The 15,224-nt window shown below is 41.0% G+C and overlaps 1 protein-coding gene across 2 annotated transcripts in view; it reads right to left on the bottom strand.

Moving 5' to 3' along the window:
• recql5 (RecQ helicase-like 5) overlaps positions 1-8,771 on the bottom strand; it is a 35,715-nt gene extending 26,944 nt beyond the window's left edge. For both annotated transcript variants that reach the window (XM_079866168.1, XM_079866169.1), the window contains exons 1-7: positions 8,604-8,771; positions 8,353-8,474; positions 6,629-7,144; positions 2,387-2,483; positions 2,136-2,247; positions 281-443; positions 110-192 (exon numbers count right to left, since the gene is read on the bottom strand). In XM_079866168.1, the coding sequence (XP_079722294.1) occupies positions 110-192; positions 281-443; positions 2,136-2,247; positions 2,387-2,483; positions 6,629-7,144; positions 8,353-8,474; positions 8,604-8,697 (1,187 nt within the window). In that variant the 5' untranslated portion in view covers positions 8,698-8,771. The remainder of the gene's footprint in view (positions 1-109; positions 193-280; positions 444-2,135; positions 2,248-2,386; positions 2,484-6,628; positions 7,145-8,352; positions 8,475-8,603) is intronic.
• Positions 8,772-15,224: the final 6,453 nt, after the last annotated feature.

Raw genomic sequence — 15,224 nt, 5'->3', positions numbered from 1 at the left:
GAGATAAAAATATTCATGCATGTTTTGTTTTTGAAACATACCATTCTGTTTTATTAAACATATATTGTACCCTCAATCCAGGATATCAGTTGTCTGTGTTTAAACTCACCCTTCTTGCTCACAAAAAGCAACCATTGCCTCGAAGTCCAGAATGGGCGCCTTGTCCTGCTCTTTCTGTGATCCTCGCTTCTCCTGAATTCAAAACACAAAACACACAAGGAATGTCTACCTGTGACTGCTCAGAAGTATGAAGACACCCAGATCGGATGTTGTTCCCGACCTGTTTGCGCGTGATTTCCTTGCGGATGAGGAAGCCGAGCTGGTCTCTGTCTTTGGGAGAGTAGTAAATCCTGCAGGACGACGGCAGTCCGTCACGGCCGGCTCGTCCCGACTCCTGATAGTAACTGGCCAAAGATTTCGCCACATTCCAGTGAACGACAAACCTGAAAACATACGGACACTTACACGCAACATCAAACACGGTAGCTGCTAAAGCACAGATGCGAGAAGTCTGAAATGTCTACAGATTCATCAACCCTCTGGTGCTCTTTGAAAAATTGTACGTTTTTTTTTTTTTTTGTCAAATTTTTACTTCCTCGGAATGGTACGAAACTTGGTAAAGGTTTTGGCACTTGCTATGTGAACACAAAAATAATCATGGACATGATTAGAAAAGGTTTAATGGTCTTGAAAAAAATAGTCACACTTGTGCTCCTCGTGATCAAAAATGACGGCATTGGAAATGAATGGAAGACGAATTTCATCTAGTGGAGACGTTTGGTACTGCGGCCAGACAAAATCTGACTGAAAGCTCATTTATTGAGATATCAAGCTCAAACTTGGAACACAACTAGATTTATGGCTCTGATTTTCTCACAATTTAAGAGTAAAACATGATTTGGAAAATATATATTTAATTTTTTAAACAAACTTTTTTTATAAACAAACTTCTATAACATTTTTTAAAGTTAACTTTAAAAAACAACTTCATTTAACAAAATCTGACTAAAAGCTCATTTTTGAAACACAACTTGTTTAGATTTATGCCTTTAATTTTCTTGCCGTTATAGAGTAAAACATTTCATTTGAAAATAGTATTTTTGTGCATTTTTCATAAACTTAAACTTTACTTTAAAAAAAACAACAACTCATTTTTGACCGCCACACGAGGAGCACCAACTGAAGAAATTGTATTTAGGTACCATAATTAGGGGTGGGAGAAAAAATCGATCCATCGATGCATCGCGATTCTCTCTCCAACGATTCTGGATCGAATCTGAGAATTTCAGAATCGATTCTGAGCTTAGTTTTTAACCAGATATGCGATGACGCTGAGTTTACTTTAGAAACACCCGTAATCTGCTTTCTTCCAATTCCTCACACACATACATACACCAATCAAACTTTCCGTAAAATAATCTTTAATAAGTTCGGAAAGGTTGAAGCGAATTACTAGGACATTCACAGGCGTCATTGCACAGGATGCGCTGTGAGAGACGCGCGCTTTGTTTGTGTAGACTGCTCGCGCATGCGGCTGTGCGACTCCGTGTAAGTGGTTTAATATACTTGTGCAAAATTAACGTAAACACAGCCAGTTGTCTTAAGGGATTAAACGGACAGGACAAACCACTTTACTTCTTATATTTCAAAAGAGATCCGTGCGTGAATGCAGCTTAATAGATCTCTCGCAGTCTATGATGTCATAGTAAAAAACAACAGTAAAGATGAAGAAAAATCATTCACAGTTCTTGAATGGAAAACGTTCAGATAATCTTAAATAGGCTACTGAAAGCACTATTTGTTTGTTTGTTATGTTTCTATGCTCCTCTTTATTATTTGCTACTTACTTGTATGTTTTGAAGTTATATTAGTTTAAAATTCTTAACATACAACTGTTTTAATAATTGTTTTTAAATTTGTAAATGTCATTTACATACTGTGAATCGTTTTTTTGAATCGAAAATCGATTTTGAATCGAATCTTGAGCCTAAAAATCGATATCGAATCGTGACATTTTCTGAATCGTGCACCCCTAACCATAATCCTTTGCACCACAAAAAAAAATAGACTTCTTTCAAAAACATAAATAGAATCTACAGACTCCAGACTTTTGAACATTACGATGAGAAACTCACCTGACATTGGCCTTGTCCACTCCCATACCAAAACTGATGGTGGCCACAATGACAGGCACTTTATCAGCCATCCAGTCAGCCTGACTCTCTGTGCGATCGCCCGCCTTCAGCCCTAGAGAGAGAGAGAGAGAGAGAGAGAGAGAGAGAGAGAGAGAGAGAGAGAGAGAGAGATCACAGAATGACCCATGCAAACATGCACAACGACATTATACTATTATAGTCTATAAAGCGTGAAAAGGCAGCGGGATCACCTGCATGGTAGGGCTTGGCTGAAATTCCCAATTTAGTCAACTTATGAGCCACTTCCTCACAACTCTCTCGGGTTCGACAGTAAACAATCCCACATCCCTGCAAACCAAAAATCATCTTGGTTATATATATATATATATATATATATATATATATATATATATATATAACAAAGGAATAGTTTAGCAAAAAATGAAAATTCATAATTTTCTCACGCTCATGTTGTTCCAAACCTGAATGACTTTATTAGTCCCAAAAGGAAACGTTTCACAGAATGTCCAAGTTGCACTTTTCCATACAATGAAAATGAAAAGTGACTGACACTGTTGAGATCCAGAAAAGATTTTTCAACCCCTGTGGTGAAAATCAAGTTTTTAATGTTGTTTATATGTCTATGTGGTGTTTTTAATGTACTTTAAGACAAACCATGTGCAGATTCATAAGTCGACACCATTGCTGAGTATTTGCTCCTTAAAACTGCAGTGAACCAAAGACAGTCTCAAAAACACGGTTTGAAATCGCTGGTGTTTCTGACGTCACAAACTACCTTGTAACCAATCAGATCAACGTGTGATCGTCAACCAGTGGATCTCTGAGCTGGTGTGAGTGAGTGGAGGCGGGGTTCATTTGCATATGCATTTGTATAGAACCGTGTATATTAAATGAGGCAAGGGTGTAGAATTACATTTAAATTTAAATTTGCATGACTTGAGAAACTTCCAAGACTTGAAATATAGCCTAGTTGTTATTGACTGAAGAGCTTCCCCTTTACTTCAGATTTCAAATCTCACTTAAGTTCACGTACATTCAATTATAGCACGTCAAGATGTATTTTCTACCCAGATCTGACGTCTATGACTTTAAACATCAGTGAATCTTGTGCCTTGACACTGATGACACACTTTGACACACTATATCAGAATGTGTGGCTCAATGACACTTTAAAAAAGTGTCCATGGCTCGTCAGTAAACGGCCACTGTTATGATTGGCTAACTCATTGCATAGGAAACAGTGTCAGCAGCCACTCGCTATTGAACGTGAGTAAGTGTTTTTAAATCATTATTTATATAAAACTGTAATTTACAGACAAAGCATTATGAAATCATTTACTTACGGCACTGTGCCTCGTTTACAAAACAAAATGCTCCAAACAAACATAATCTTTCGACACGATCCAGGACGCCAATAAAAACCATCCACTTGTTTCTGAGATGCAAACAAGCTGTTTAAACTGGACGCGTCAAAGCGAACATTCTTTCACTCGTTCATTTGTCCAGTTGAACGCGCATCTATCTATCAGTTAGCTAAACTATCAGTGTAGACAGCGTCAGTGATTATAATGAACTCTATTTGCTTTTGACGTGACGTGACACTCCACTAAGCGACTAAACGAAAGTGGGCGGGGCCTTTGGTGCGATGATGTAAAACTATTGGTCGATGTCTTGCTCAGGAGGCGGTCATATGCAAATGTATTTGCCCATGTGACTTCACAGAACCCAAAATATCAAAACAAGCTGTTTTTGGAGCTTGCTTGATAAATTCTTTGTTTAAATTGAGTCGGAAATTTGAAGGTATGAAACTTGCAGGATGTCTTAATGATACAAATACCTCTTATATGTGACCCTGAATCACAAAACCAGTCCCAAGTCGCACGGGTATATTTGTGGCAATAGCCAACAATACACTGTATGGGTCAAAATTATCGATTTTTCTTTTATGCCAAAAATCATTAGGATATTAAGTAAAGATCATGTTCCATGAAGATATTTTGTAAATTTCCTACTGTAAATATATAAAACATGTATTTTTGTGAGTGAATGCAGCACAATCGCCAACATAAATGGACAACTTTAAAGGAGATTTTCAAATAGTTGTTTCTCGGCCAAATATTGTCCTATCCTAACAAACCATACATCAATATGTCACACTTCCTGCTTCCGGAACGCGGAGTAGGGATTCAGAACTTCCGGACAACAGTATTTCTCGATAAGGATTTAGATTATCAGCCATAATGTCTAAACCATCCGAGGTAGACTGACCACGAGCTATGAGGTTGTGAAACGAAGGTTTTTGCTCCTGTAGAAGCTATAAGTTTGTATGAAATCAACCTTGTTTTAAGAAAAACATGTTTTATCCGCGATCTTATGAAAAAAAACTACACTACCCACAATCCTAAGCGTAGCAGCAACGTCTGCTGATTGGTCCAACTCGCTGTTACCATAGAAACGTTTACCTTACTGGCGAACATGCGCAGCTGTTGTTGTAGTGCACCGGGTTGCTCTGCGTCAGGACGTAGACAGCCATACCTCAGCTTTCATGCTTTTCCACTTGAGAGTTTTCATTTACCATCCGAACCACATCGTCATATGTGACTTCAGGCAGGTTGCGGAGAGATTTGGTCCAGCGGTATCTATCGGACTCCGCCTTTGTAAAAAGCTAACCGGAAGAGCCTTATCCCTACTAAAAGACGTACTTCCGGTCTTCAATTTTTTCGTGACATAGGCCTATGGAAAGCTTATTTATTCAGCTTTCAGATGATGTATGAATGTGACTGGTTTGTGGTCCAGTGTCACGTATGGCAAATTTGATTTCTCATGTCATGACCCCTTTAAAGGTAGGGTAGGTAGGATTTGTCTAAAAAACTTTTTTCCAATTTTGTTTAAACTTTCTTTATATATCAATACATAATTAAAATGTAAGTACTCTGAAAAAAAAGAGTATAAAAATCGAGTGACTCTAGACCGTTTAATCTGCATTAAACACAGCTCATTATTTCCATTCGGGACGAAACAAAGGATTGGCTTAGGCGACTGTCACTCTCTCGCAACTATGGCAACCACCCTTTTGCCACACAGGATCTGCCCACTTGCACGAACCCGTTTGATTTGAGGAATTCAGGAGGCACGGAACGTAGGAATAGCAAAATAATGGCAGAGAAAGAGCATTCAAAATTCACATTACCGGCATATGCAGTTAGCGAAGGCAAACAAGGCAAAAAAAGAAGACTACTAGAAAAGGCAATGAACAAAAAGTCTTTGGATAAACAAAGAAATAAAACGCGAGTCAATATCGACGTGGCTTTCCAGCGATGGCGAGAGCTGAGGGACCTCAAGGGGCTGAAAAGTGACTCCTTGATGGCTTTATTTCTGCTGGACAGGTAATCTTTCTTTTTGTAATTTGATTATACATATTTTTTTTGTTTATGTTTTCATGAAGCATGTATCACTAGCACACGTAGCTGCCTAATATAGCTAACATAACATTACATAGCGAGCCATAGTAGAGACGATAAATAATCAATAGGCCTAGCTCAAGTTGATAGCTGTCGTGTTGAATTGTGCAAAATTTAACTTTACATAACAAAATACATGTTTAACAGCTAGTTGTCCTCGAGCTGACGATGCGGTACTTGTCTCTGGAGTGTAGTCCTCATCAGAGTCAACAATGCTTTCATCATGGAAACTCTTACATGCAGAACACCATATATGTTATGAATCTTACACCAAATTCATATTCATCACAGTGTAACTGATGGTAATGGAAAAACGTGTATCAATGCAACCTGTTTTTAGCTTTGCCTTAGATATAACTAGCTCGTTAGCGAATCAAAATATATATATTTTAAACTTTACCAATATCGATATGCTAGCTTGATAGTGAGAAGTAAAATACATCTTATTTGTTTATATTCATAATGATAAAGTTCGATTTTTTTATTACATGTGATTCTGACATGATGCCACTACACGCACGGTGCTCCTTCCTCTCCGCTCGTCTCAGGTAAATAATGCGTCTTCCAGCTCAGCGGTCGGAGTCGCGCGTTCATGTGTTTTGGGGGCGTGGCTTTGGAAGGAGCTCAGAAGGGAGGGGGTGGACTGAATGGAAATAATGAGCTGTCTTTAAAACAGTCGTGAGAGGTCTACAGACACTCGATTTTTATACTTTCTTTTTCAGAGTACTTACATTTTAATTATGTATTGATATATACATAAAGTTTAAACAAATTTGAAAAATAAGTTTTTTAGACAATTCCTACCTACCCTACCTTTAAGTCACTTATGATTGAACTTCATTTCAGCGTCATGTCATTAACTAGTGTGCAAGCATACATTTTATATTGATCTTTTTTTCCACTTTTATTGAAGCTTCATTGTAGTGCTAAACTTCTGTGTTCAGCAGATGAGAGAAAGTCGTACTGGTTGAGAACAACATGAGGGCGAGTAACACATAAACAGTGACTGACCTTTTCAGCAGTATTTCCGCCCATCGCCTCTTTAGCAAACGCAAGCAAGTGGACGTAAGGGTCCGGCAGCAGATCCCGGAAGATCACGTCATACTTCAAGTTCTTCCGGAAAACAGGCGTGGCAAAGAGGAGTGGCGAGCGCAGTTTGAGCGAGCGCTCGATGTCTTCCTGCACTCTCTTGGGCGCCGTGGCTGTGAGCGCTACGCAGGGAACGTCCTGCAGACGGGAACGCAGGTCGCCCAGCTTCAGATAGTCCGGTCGGAAGTCATGCCCCCACTGGGAGACGCAGTGAGCTTCATCCACCGCCAGATACGCCAGGAGACCCCGCGAGCACAGCGAGCTCAAGCAGGGCTGGAAGGACGGAGACGCCACCATCTCGGGAGTGATGTAGAGCAGCTTGAGCCGAGGACTCTCGCTCTCCAGATCCGCCAGGATCTGCCGCCGCTCAGCCGAGGGAAGTTTGGAGTTGATGGATCGTGCGGGAACATTGAGAGCCTTCAGGTGCTCCACTTGATCCTGGAGCAGCACAAACATGATGAATCAACACACGCTTAAAAAGATCAGTTCTCATTCTTGTAAACTAGTGACTGACTGGTATATAGCTTAAGGCCGGACACCACAGGCAAAAACAGTGTTTTCTCATGCAACTGTCAATGTTGAGCTTTTTGGCTTTTCATAAAGTGTTTTTTCAGACTAGTGGACAGAAAACATCCTAAATACACTTTTAACTGCATCTTTTAGAGCACTTTATCTATTTGCATCTGTACATTTCAATTACAGTGTATATCTTAAATGGCCGTTTTCTTAAAGCTACACTGTGTAGGATTTTCTCCCATCTAGTGGTGAAATTGTATATGACTACCAACTGAATATTACTTTCTAGCCCCTCCCATTCCGAGGGCGTTTTAACTCCTATGGTGGCCGTATTATTTCAAATCTGCCAGCAGTCACGAGTAATCTCCCCCTCGCATTCGTCACGGTGCCACTGAGTGTAAAAACACGAAAGGCGAAGCTTGAATTTCCGGGTTTGTCCCTCTTTGGCTAATATATTTTCAAGATGGATGCGCAACATGGCTGCCACCATTCAAGTGACTCGCTCGTATGTATTCTAAATGGCAGATTATACGCTTACGAGAATACTTGATTAGTTGGTTGAAGTAATTACACATTAATGAGAACGTATAATTTTGAAAGAACAAAGTGTTTTTTGCTAAAAATCAACTTAAAATATTACACAGTGTAGCTTTAAAATTAGTTTTTCCTCCTACACTGAGCCAGAAATCTCCACTTCAGTGCTTACATATACCAAACTTATTTTTTTATATGTAATCTTGATGTACTACATTCGCCATGTTGTCATTATCATGTGACCTGCCAGCGTCAGTTACTTTGCTTTTCACCTCTTTTATGAGCACTGTGAATTAGGACGTACTTCTTTTGTCACATACTGTTTTTCGCCTACTATACGGTAGGGAAGTATGCAATTTCGGATGCAGCCAGAATTTACTTTTTTGATAATTATTCTTTTATATCACAGTGTATCAGCTGATGCCAATTTTCTCAAAACTGTCAAATATTGTCTGGCCAATAAGAATAATGCAAACCATAGTTTGCTTATGAAGCAGCAGCTCCCTGCTCAAAGGCTATTGTGTGCCTGCAGCTTATCCATGCTGACAGATATGGCTTATATGTGTGTGGATGGGGTAGTTTTGATGAGTTTTCACCTGTATGAGCGCGATGAGAGGAGAAATAACCAGAGTGATGCCGCTGGACAGAAGAGCTGGGAGCTGATAGACCAGAGACTTGCCAGCTCCAGTGGGCATACATACAAACACATCCCTGTCACCTGCGAGACACACACACACACACACACACACACACACACACAAACGTCAGGACAACAACAACAACACTAGCATTCAGCGAGCTCCTGCCTTTTATCCCATATAACCCAGTGTAAATGTGTCATTGTCACCCTTCAGCACTGCTTTCACGGCATCCTCCTGCTGCTGAGAGCGAAAACTGTCGAATCCGAAGTGCTTCTTTAGCGCCCGGTGAATGGCACTCATAATAACTACATCAACAAGCTCAACAATTCACTCAACTTTGCTTCATTGAGCTCTCGGTCGCGCACAGATGACGTCACTAAACGACGCAAATATACTGAGTTCGTTTGAGTTTCGTCTTGTACTCTTTTTTTTTTTTCGCATACCATCATAAATCGCATCTTCAGTTGTTTTTTTTGTTGTTGTTCAACGAGTATTTTGAAAACAAATAAGAAATAGTTTTTTGATGATGCCCGCTAACAATAAATGAAAGGAAATGTTCACTTAAAAATGAAAGTTCTGTCATCGTTTACTCGAATTTATTTCTTCTGCTGAACACAAAGGAAGATAATTTCCCTATATATGAATGATCAATATATTAAATGGTTTAACAGCATTTGAAAATATAAAGAATAATATATTCTAATATAATAATATATTTCATCAGTAATACACTTCATAATATATAGATGTATGTGATCAGATATGGTACTGCATGTGTAATATATTGCAGATACATTCACTCATGCAGCATAAACACGCATAGGCCTACCTACTGTATGTGAACATACATTCACATTTATATGGGAACATGTATGTGCAATTTATGCACACAATAAACTTTGTGAATATTACATGTAATGCTATTTTTGTCTTAATTTATAAATATTTTAATTTATAAATATTATATAGCCATACATGGTCAACGCATATATTGCAATATATTGAAAAATATAAGCACTAGTTTCCCATATATGAAAATGTATTATGTAATATTCAACATTATATTTTGCAGTATTTTCCATTATATTTTTGTTCTATACGGGTGGTCTGCATGTTAAACTCTTGAGTCAGTCTGAGAAGCCTGGGCCGCAGTTGCCAACAAATGGCCTCAGATGGAGGCTATGCATAAAGATTATTAAAAGAACATTTTGGTAATGAATTCTAGGTATTTACTGCCTATCTGGAGAAAGCCTTGGGCAGGCCCGCTTTAAAGGCAGAGGATGTGCAGGGATTACAGGCTTATGCTTAACTTAACTTAACATGCTTAGCATAAAGATTGTTGTAACAAAGCTACCTTACAAGCTGAGAGAGCAATGGAGGGCTCAGGCTTGTGAGAGTATGGAGTCCAGTCAAGGCAGAGCAAAGTTCTCACACATTGCCGAGTTTAGTGATGTAGTACTCGAGTCCGGTCTCGAGACCGATTTCTGCTTTCTCGGACTCGACTCGGACTTGTTCCTTCAAAGACTCGGTCTTGACTCGGACTCGACCCTTCAAAGACTCGGTCTTGACTCGGACTCGGCATAGGCGGTCTCGTCCCCATCACTAGTCCACTAGAATACATACCACTAGAAAATGTTCATTTGCTCTGCATGTCCTAACTATGATTAAAAAAGTCAGGGTGGGCTTAACATGTTGATGACAGAGCAGCACTGTTGAAGCAGTTTAGAAAAATAGGCAGAAGATGATGCATGTGGTAGGGATTTTTTTAATGATAGTAAAAACATAGTCCATTAAGACATTAAGACTGCTCCTCTAAACAATTCCCAATCTAGCTTAGTCTGTAGGCCTAACTGTTGATTATTAACTGGGGTGATATTAAATCATGAATATGAAAACTGACATGTTTTTATGGTCTTGGTCTCGACTCCTAAAGACTCGGTCTCGACTCGGACTCGCTTCCTCAAAGACTCGGTCTTGACTCGGACTCGACTGAATTTGAAAACCAACGGACTCGGTCTCGACTCGGACTCGACCCTTCAAAGACTCGGTCTTGACTCGGACTCGGCATAGGCGGTCTCGTCCCCATCACTAGCCGAGTTTGTTGAAAAACAGGTTAAGGTGGCATTTGATCCTGTGTTTGGAGATATCCAGGACAAACAGGGCACAGGTAAATTCAAAACCCAAGTGCGCAAGACATTTAGAGGGAATAGTTTCGCCACTGATGTTGCTGTTTCAGTTCCATCTAAGAAGACTGACATTGTATCATCAAGGATATGGCTCTGTATCTAGGTCTAATGGAAACTGTTTGTTCTGTGCAAATCAACATCCATAGGAAAGATGTTTTGCTTTGAAGAAGAAGACTCAACGAGACAAGATTGAATTCCTGAAAGCCAAGGGAATTTGTTTTGGTTGTCTAAAGACAGGACATATGAGTAAGGAATGTGACAATCGTTTGATTTGTGATGTTTGATGCACATATATCGCAAGGAAGTAACTGTGAAAGAGTTAGAGGATAGGCGTAAAGTAGTGTCTGCTCAAACTTGTGGTCATACAGGGGCCAGTAACGAGAGGAGTTTAATGCCAATCATACCTATTCAAGTGAAAGCTATTAAAGGTAACAACATGATGTAGACCTATGCTTTTCTGGACCCAGGAAGCTCAGCCACTTTTTGTTAAGAACATTCAATGAACGAGATTAATCTGAGTGGAAAGAGGGTCAACATTCTTCTTCGTACTATGAGTCAGGAACAATCTGTGTCCTGCAATGTTATTGATGGACTGGAAATCAGTGGAATAAATACCTGTTTCTTCCCACTTCCTGCCGTATATATGCAGCAGAAGATGCCTGTTGACTCTGAAAACATCATTACTCAGGAGGAGTAAGGGAATCTAGGTAGTTCGTGGAAATTTCACCATTCATATAAGCTGCCATTGGACGCGTAGGCACTCGGTGGGGCGCGTGCTCCAAAAGACGCCCATTTGCCGCTTAAGTTAATGGTGAAATGGACACTTTACCTTTTTGAGGGGTAATGCGTGGTAATTTACCATAGGGGCCTGGTGGACACCTTTAGGGGGCGACCTTGAGCTACTGGGGAGTCCACAGATCGTCCTCGGACCCCCTGTGTCCACGTTTTGCCTATACCATCCTCCTGACAGCCTGTTCTTCATCCCTTTGTCCACAAAGCGCCTATGGTGTCATCTGCCTTCCTATCCGTGCCATAGTCTTCCTCTTGTCCACAAAGTGCCTTTGGTGTCCCCTGACTGCCTATTCTTCATCCCTTTGTCCACAAAGTGCCTTTGGTGTCCCCTGACTGCCTATTCTTCATCCTTTTGTCCACAAAGTGCCTTTGGTGTCCCCTGACTGCCTATTCTTCATCCCTTTGTCCACGAAGTGCCTATGGTGCCCCCTGAAATATTATTAAGAGCAGGCGCGCTCAACTCTCAAAATAGTTTATGGGTGCGAGTAATAAAAAACGTTTATCAAAAGTAAAGATGAAAAACCGCACTCTCAGGTTCTATTTTCATACATTTATTATTACCATGTCCTCACAGACGCGTTTCGGCCTAAGCCATCATCAGTGTGTGATCATCACACTGATGATGGCTTAGGCCGAAACGCGTCTGTGAGGACATGGTAATAATAAATGTATGAAAATAGAACCTGAGAGTGCGGTTTTTCATCTTTACTTTTGCCCCCTGAAATATAACAAAGTCGAAAACATCATCCCACCTGCAACTTATCTGACAGGGCCCCTGTAAGCAGTCCGTGGACAATTAAATTTTAGGTTAATAATACATAATTAAAAACTGTAACGTACATCATTGTGTTGTTTTGTGTCCTCTGTGTGGCGTACAGTAGTTTTTTACCTCATAAAACCACTGTAATTATGAAATATGACCCATTAATGTATTGTCCACAGACAGCCTACAGGGACCAATAAGTTACAGATGGGACTTCACCAACTATGGTGATAATCCCGAAAGTTTACGATTCAACAGCTGAAAATTTCTAAGTCGAAAACAGCATCCCACCTGTAACTTATCTGACTGGGCCTTTGACCAGGTGTATCTCAGGAACCAAGACTTGGAGCTCCAAACTCCGGGCATGAAGAGGTAACTGTGGGATCCCCATAACCTTAGAGTATGGAGCCCCAAGTCGGCTTGGCTTTGGAGTTATGCCCGGTCAAAGATGGGATTTTGACTGGGTGTATTTCAGGAACCAAGCTGAGTTGGAGCTTCAAACCCCGGGTTCGGGGAGGTACCTGTGGACCCCGCACACACCGGGAGTATGGAGCCCAAAGTCGGCTTGGCTTTGGAGTTATGCCTAGTCAAAGATGGGGCTTTGATCGAGTGTATCTCGAGAACCAAGTTGTTGGAGCTCCAAACTCCGGGTGTGTGGAGGTACCTGTTGGACCCCCATAACCCCAGAGTATGGAGCCCCAAGTCGGCTTGGCTTTGGAGATATGCCCTGGTCAAAGATGTAACTTTGACCTGGTGTATCTCGGAAACCAAGCCAACTTGGAGCTCCATACTCCCGGCATGGGGAGGTACCCATGGGACCCCCATGACCCCAGAGTATGAAGCTCCAAGTCGGCTTCGTTCCCGAGATACATCCGGTCAAAGTTACATCTTTGACCAACTGTGATGCATCCCACCTGTGATCTATTTGACAGGGCCCATTTAAGCGATCTGTAGACAGTTCAATTGTAAGCTAATGATGCATAATTAATAGCTGTAATGTACATCATTGTGTTGTATTGTGGCCCTTGTGTGGTGTATAGTAGGTTTTACCTAATAAAACCACTGTAATTATGAAATATGACCCATTAATGTATTGTCCACAGATAGCCTACAGGGACCAATAAGTTACAGACGGGACTTCACCAACTATGGTGATAATCCCTAAAGTTTACGATTCAACAGCTGAAAATTTCTAAGTCGAAAACAGCATCCCACCTGTAACTTATCTGACTGGGCCTTTGACCAGGTGTATCTCAGGAACCAAGACTTGGAGCTCCAAACTCCGGGCATGAGGAGGTAACTGTGGGATCCCCATAACCTTAGAGTATGGAGCCCCAAGTCGGCTTGGCTTTGGAGTTATGCCCGGTCAAAGATGTGATTTTGACTGGGTGTATTTCAGGAACCAAGCTGAGTTGGAGCTTCAAACCCCGGGTGCGGGGAGGTACCTGTGGACCCCCCACACACCGGGAGTATGGAGCCCAAAGTCGGCTTGGCTTTGGAGTTACGCCTAGTCAAAGATGGGACTTTGATCGAGTGTATCTCGAGAACCAAGTTGTTGGAGCTCCAAACTCCGGGTGTGTGGAGGTACCTGTTGGACCCCCATAACCCCAGAGTATGGAGCCCCAAGTCGGCTTTGGCTTTGGAGATATGCCCGGTCAAAGATGTAACTTTGACATGGTGTATCTCGGAAACCAAGCCAACTTGGAGCTCCATACTCCGGGCATGGGGAGGTACCCATGGGACCCCCATGACCCCAGAGTATGAAGCTCCAAGTCGGCTTTGTTCCCGAGATACATCCGGTCAAAGTTACATCTTTGACCAACTGTGATGCATCCCACCTGTGATCTATTTGACAGGGCCCCTTTAAGCGGTCTGTAGACAGTTCAATTGTAAGCTAATGATGCATAGCTGTAATGTACATCATTGTGTTGTATTGTGGCCCTTGTGTGGTGTATAGTAGGTTTTACCTAATAAAACCACTGTAATTATGAAATATGACCCATTAATGTATTTTCAGGATCACTAAGGCCCTGTTTACACGAGAACGCTCACGGGTGAAAATGTAAAAATATTTTATCAGATGTGCCTTTCGTTTAGACGGCGACTGCGTTTTTGGGGCTTAAAAACGCAAAAAAGTGAAACCACCCTCCAGAGTGGAAATCTTAAAAACGCTCCACCATCGCGTTCCCGTCTAAAGGGTAAAAACGCAAAATTCTGCTAGACAGTGAAGGCACCGATCTGCTCGGTGGCTCTCGTCGCGTACGCGTTTACGTCACGGGCATGCGCTACATCGAATTTCACACACTTTTGCGTCACTATATGCACGTCTAAACGCAGAATAAAAAGTAATAACGCAACCCCACTTTTGCGTTTTCTCTTCAGATCGTTTCCGTGTAAACATAGCCTAAGGCAACAGGCAGGTGAATTTTTATTAGGGTGGGAGCTAAACTCCTTAGGACAGTGGCCCTCCAGGGCCGACGTTCCCCATACCTGCTTTAAATCGTTAATTTGAGCAAATTTGGGCAGCTTTGAGCAGCTCTTGAGGTTCTTATCCAGTATGTGAAATGAATTCCTTGCTGATATAGCTGTGTTTACCGACTTTGATGAGGCCGGCACTTATTCCTTTGCGCTGTCCATTTAGTGGGAAAACCTCTCTCTACGATTGCGTTGGTTGGTTGTTTATTTTCACAGCTAGAACATGACTGCTACACAAATAGATTTTTGAATGCCAGTCACAGTTTTAATTATATTTCTTACAGTGATATTGCAATTTCAGTGATAAAATTAAAATTAAAAATACAAACATAACTGAAATGTGGGACAATATGTCTTGCGGGACATGCCAATTTCGGGACTGTCACCCTATGTTAATCGTTGTTGTGTAAACATATCATGAATATACGGGACTTTTGTCATGAAAACTCCAAGATGTTTTAGAGAAAAAACAATCCAGAATAGCCAAAACATTAAATATAATATTCAGATAATGAAGTATAAAACAAAGGTTGAATTCAGAATGGCAGAAATAGTACTAGCATACTATTCTGAATTCAGCCCAATATGTGCTTTTGTGTATGTTCAAAAAA

The sequence above is a fragment of the Squalius cephalus genome (assembly GCF_949319135.1).
Source record: "Squalius cephalus genome assembly, chromosome: 1".
Lineage (NCBI taxonomy): Eukaryota > Metazoa > Chordata > Actinopteri > Cypriniformes > Leuciscidae > Squalius > Squalius cephalus.
Note: the sequence above shows the minus strand (reverse complement) of the source record. Positions and strands in the feature narration are given on the sequence as shown.